This window comes from Eurytemora carolleeae, unplaced genomic scaffold, assembly GCF_000591075.1.
Source record: "Eurytemora carolleeae unplaced genomic scaffold, Eaff_2.0 scaffold2216, whole genome shotgun sequence".
In the NCBI taxonomy this organism is placed as follows: Eukaryota; Metazoa; Arthropoda; class Copepoda; order Calanoida; family Temoridae; genus Eurytemora; species Eurytemora carolleeae.
The window spans coordinates 19,497-24,413 of record NW_019398321.1 but is presented as its reverse complement, the minus strand read 5'-3'; the positions used below and the strand labels follow the sequence as shown (position 1 = coordinate 24,413).

The window sequence follows — 4,917 nt, the reverse complement described above, 5'->3', positions numbered from 1 at the left end:
ATAATTTAACTACATTATGTTGTTTAGGAGTCAATCTTCCAGTGGATGGGGGGCGACATGCCATGTGCCCCCGCTAGAGAACCCAGATAGAGAAAAAATGTTTGGCGACCTGTACTTTGCCCGAGATAGTGAAATGATAATGTTTTACACTGATTAATTCAAATTTAAGAAAAATATAGATAAATATTTTTTATTTATTTTCTCAATGTCATCTAGACTAACAGAAAAAAGCCAAGTTCATGTACTGCTTGTGACCTGGTGGCTTCATTAGTTTTGATCATTTACCGAAGTATTATAGATCTCATTAAGTGTAGATTTTTAGATACCAATTAGCAGCACGTTCTGTTGTGTCCGTAAATCCAGGATACAACAATATTTGTCAAAATAAACTTGATCAGAGCTGGCACATATCTTCTGCTTCTCACTCACACTCCCAGATCTAAACATTTATATTCATTTTTAATCTTATCTTAAAGGGACTGTAAGCGTAATTTCAAATGACTATCCATGCAAAGACGGCATTGTCCGTTTCATTTATCCTTACAAGTTTTGTCGGATCCAGGTAAAAATTAGATATCCATGAATATAATTTTCAACTGTGGTTTCCCCACAAAAATGACTTGCATATTTCTCATTGGAATGTGAAAGATATTGCCGTTGAAAAAACGACAGTATCTTCCACATTATTGATCAGTGTCCGAATTTAATGAATTTAAGCCGCGTCTCAAATCCCCCAAAAACCGGGTTCAATTAAGCGCTGGCTTAAATCTTAAAAAATAAATACAAATTTAAGTGGAACCATCAAAATTTGAGCCGCGGCTTAAATTTAAACCGCGGCTCAAATTTTTAAATTCGGTAAAAGATGGAATCTCTAAACTTACTTGAATGGAATTCCAGAGAAATTTTTCTTCATCTTCTGAACTCCGTCAAACTAAAACATAATTGTGTTTGAGAACAATTCAAACCATGATAAACCGAAAATTATAGCCTTTTTATGATCTTTGAGAAATTGGTTCTGATGTAATGTGTGACCCATAAATCAGATGAATCGAAAGACGACATTTAATTAACGTGCATTTTGTGTTTTAGAAAGCAAATATGGTTTTTTCCGATAGCTTGATAACTGACTTATTTAGTAGAATGGGTCTACAGTGTTAGCCAGAAAACTGTAAATTGGAAGACGACATCAAATCAAAACTGAAATGCTTTTGATGGTGTTGCAAATAGTTTAACTATTAAGTTATTAACTCATTTATTAAGTAAAATGGGTATGTAATGTATACAATGAACAATTGCTGCATTTTTATTGGAATATTAAAAGTAATAAATTAGGATAGTCTGATAGTAGACTTCCCATTCCAGAGTTTTCTGGTTATCACTGTATGTACAGGTTCAGTGTACACTGCTAAATTGTATGTTTATTTCTTAAATCTTAAAGGGACAGTAAAGGAAAAATGAAAAGGGGCGGGCATAGGCTAAAAGCTAATCGCTTTAGCTCTTAATCACGACCCATGAAAGTTATTTCTGATGCTTCTTTCTCGAGAAATTGATTAAAAACTGTGTCAAATTTATACGAAAATTCATATATGTAAAATTTTGAAAATCTGAAACTTAAATCACGTGACTAGAACTACCACCAATGGCAGTGCAGTATAGTACTTGTCATGTGCCTCTGGCTGTATCACATGAAGACTATACTACACTGCCATTGGTTGAATTTCTGGTCAAGAAATACGAACGTATAAATAATTTAATGAATTAAATCTATTAAAAATAAAAATGAAAATTATGAAATTATAATTGGAGCAAACCTTAGTTACAATTAGCTTTCTCTGGGATATCTTCGTTTAAAGATTGGTTGCCTATTTGCTGAATTTGATCTATTTAAACCTACTTTAGTTGTCTGCTACAGGCAATTTAGGAAGGAGGTTTCTACCTGCCTGCATATCTATATATATATTATCTTTGATATGTAAACATATCCGGGTGTACACAACCGACCTCTCTATTAATTAATTAATAGGGAGGTCGGTTGTGTACATCTGAGGTAAGCTGTTTCCGTTTCTCTATGATGAGTCCAAGAAAGAGGAATAAAGGGAAAGGAAATGGCGCTGGACTGGCATGAGAAAGCCAGTCGCACTGCTTTGCAGACAAGTTCGGTAAACCTTACACACACTCTTTTGGTACAGACTACAGACACACAACATGATTACAGTCAAGGAAACTGTTCTCAATTATAATTAAGCTTGAATAACGACTAGTTTATTGCAAAATTTAATCAAATTATATTCTGTGCATGAAAAATTTGGCTTATAGTGTTAACTTAGATGTATAAATAATATACTATATGTATATTAAAATTATTTTTAAGTAAACAATTAACAATAAAAAAATGTACTCTCTTAGACTGTACAAATACGGAGATTTGTATGTACTGTATATACCTACAGTACACACCTTCGGTTCGGTACTTTACACACACTCTTTTGGTACAGACGCACACACATGACGTTTCCGCCCCCTGTATTAAATGTATTGAGATTGACCTCCTCTAGACAGACGCTCGACCATTTTCTTGTTTTCAGCAGGAAATTCTTCATCTAAATAAATAAATAGAAATTGAATTTTTATCACAAACACAAATGTTTATCCCTAATGAAAATGTTTTTCAAAACTAAAGTTTTTTTTTCAAGAAAACCATCATATCGTTTTTCGATTCTCAAAAGTTGAAAACGAATCGTTCGTTTGTTGTGACCCATCGTTTTTAAAAACGATTAACAATCCTTTTTAGCTCTTTGGAAAGTCTTTAACAATTTTTTAGCCACACTCTCTCAAAGTCAAATTGCACATTTTCAGTTTTTCTTGAATAGGGTTAAAAAATGTTGCAATTATATTTTGCATCTTTAAACTCTATAAAACTAACTTTTTCAATAAATATTTCGACTGTTGCAACTTTGCTAATATTTTTGCACATAGAATTAAAAAATAATGTAAATTTCGTACAATCGTCTTTTAGGTCTAATCCTTTCTGGTAACCTTGCATAAGTTTGCTTAAATGACGTCTTCCTATACCACAATTTTATTCTATATATATACTTTGTTTGGGTCTGTTTGTTTGTTTGTAACCAATAAACGTCTAAACGGCTAAACCGATCGGTGCCTAAATTTTGAGTGGGACCTCACATGACCCCAGTGAAGATTTGAGGAACATCCAAATTTTGAGAAAAAAAATTCTGGAAATTAGTTGATTTTTTTTTAAATTGCGCCACTTAAAAAAAAGAAAAACCCGCCAAAATTTGAAAATTTGTTCTAATGGCCGACTTCTAGAGCAACAGTAAAAACTTGAAAAGCTAAAGCTATTTACAGGAAAGAGGGCACGAAGCGCACTAAAAGTATTTTTTATTTTAACCTTATCTTTAGATTTATCTCCTCTCTCTTGTCTCTCCTCATCCTTCTCCATAGAGGACCAGGATCCCTCTCTCTTGTCTCTCCTCATCCTTCTCCATAGAGGACCAGGATCTACGCCACTTTAAAGGGACTGTTCACATGATTTAAAGGGACTGTTCACGTAATTTAAAGGGACTGTTCACGTAATTTAAAGGGACTGTTCACGTGATTTAAAGGGACTGTTCACGTAATTTAAAGGGACTGTTCACGTGATTTAAAGGGACTGTTCACATAATTTAAAGGGACTGTTCACGTAATTTAAAGTGACAATCCATTTAAAAAATGGGTATGTCTGATTTACAACGATACACTTTATCTGTTTATTACTGTAAATTAGATATCGTCGTTTTCTCAAGCTTGGAACTTGTTTAATTCGGGCATTTTTTCCATTATTTTATGCAGAAATGCACTTAGGTCACTTTATTATTATAGAGAACCCACATTTTCAAAGAGAATATGGTGGAGATCAGAAATCAGAAATAGCTTTTTTTGTAATTGTGAATCAAATATGTAGGATCACTTATAATTACACCAATAGTCCGGAAGGTTTGAAAATGCATAGAAATAATAAATAAATAAAGAATTAACAGGTTGAAGGAGAAGAATAAATAAAAGGATAAAGGTAAGGATTAAAAGATGGATGAAAGAATGAAAGAGAGGATGAATGAGAGGATAAATGAGAGGATAGGTAAATGGGCAAATGTATGAATAAACCTGGTGTCTCTGTGTGCAGCCATCTTTCCCTTCAACACTCTGACTTTCATTATTATCTGTCCCTTTAACACAAAAAAGTTTTAAAGAAATTTTACAAAATTTTCTTATTTGAAGATTAATAGTTAACATATATTCAAAAGTAGAGATTGACATCGTTTTCGTTAACGAACGTAATATTTCAAAACGAACGAATTTTTTTCGTAAACGATGTTGTCCTTTAGAAAAATTAATCAACGTTAGCCAAACGGATTGGATCGCTCAAAGAAATAAAAACGATCGATTAAACATTTGTTTTAACATTCTGAAAATTCTGAACAAATGAATTCAAATTTTTACTGAACGACTAAAAAATTTTGGTCGTTACCGAACAATGAACGAACAAATGAAAACAGCGATGGTAAGGTTCTTGTTCCATAGTTACCAGGGTACTGCATGTAAAGTTGGTTTAATGAGAGAACAAAATATGGTCTGAGTATGATCGTTTTGTATATATATTGTATATAAATTGTATATATATTGTATATAAATTGTATATAAATTGTATATATATTGTATATATATTGTATATATATTGTATATTTATTGTATATATATTGTATATATATTGTATATATTGTTGTTAAAATAAATTCGAAATATAAGGAAGACGATTTCACCGACTAAAATGCCGATGTTAATTCTCTGGATGTGTGTGTACTCAGGATCCATTTCCGCAATACAACACACCACACATGTCAAATCCCCGCTCACCCTAGC

General features: G+C 32.5%; 1 protein-coding gene across 2 annotated transcripts; it reads right to left on the bottom strand.

Annotated features, from left to right (window-relative positions):
* Positions 1-299: 299 nt before the first annotated feature.
* On the bottom strand, positions 300-4,385 carry LOC111717223 (uncharacterized). Of its 2 annotated transcripts, XM_023492736.1 has the most exons (6): positions 4,162-4,385; positions 3,514-3,527; positions 3,410-3,467; positions 2,547-2,600; positions 882-931; positions 300-439 (listed from the first exon to the last, which is right to left on the bottom strand). In XM_023492736.1, the coding sequence occupies exons 1-6, from the start codon at positions 4,312-4,314 to the stop codon at positions 319-321; spliced, it is 450 nt and encodes a 149-aa protein (XP_023348504.1). In that variant the 5' UTR covers positions 4,315-4,385; the 3' UTR covers positions 300-318. The 2 variants fall into 2 exon arrangements, with proteins under 2 accessions (XP_023348504.1, XP_023348505.1); XM_023492737.1 differs by lacking the exons at positions 3,514-3,527; positions 4,162-4,385 and having other exon boundaries at positions 3,410-3,468.
* Between the last annotated feature and the right edge of the window lie 532 nt (positions 4,386-4,917).

What these genes read in the sequence shown, in the direction of transcription:
- LOC111717223 (XM_023492736.1), bottom strand. Translation starts at nt 4,314, where the DNA reads ATGTCAATCTCTACTTTTGAATATATGTTAACTATTAATCTTCAAATA. An exon ending in GAGATAAATCTAAAGATAAG is followed by an intron (nt 2,601 to 3,409) that starts GTTAAAATAAAA and finishes TTATTTATTTAG; the next exon opens with ATGAAGAATTTCCTGCTGAA. An exon ending in TTCTCTGGAATTCCATTCAA is followed by an intron (nt 440 to 881) that starts GTAAGTTTAGAG and finishes ATAAATGTTTAG; the next exon opens with ATCTGGGAGTGTGAGTGAGA.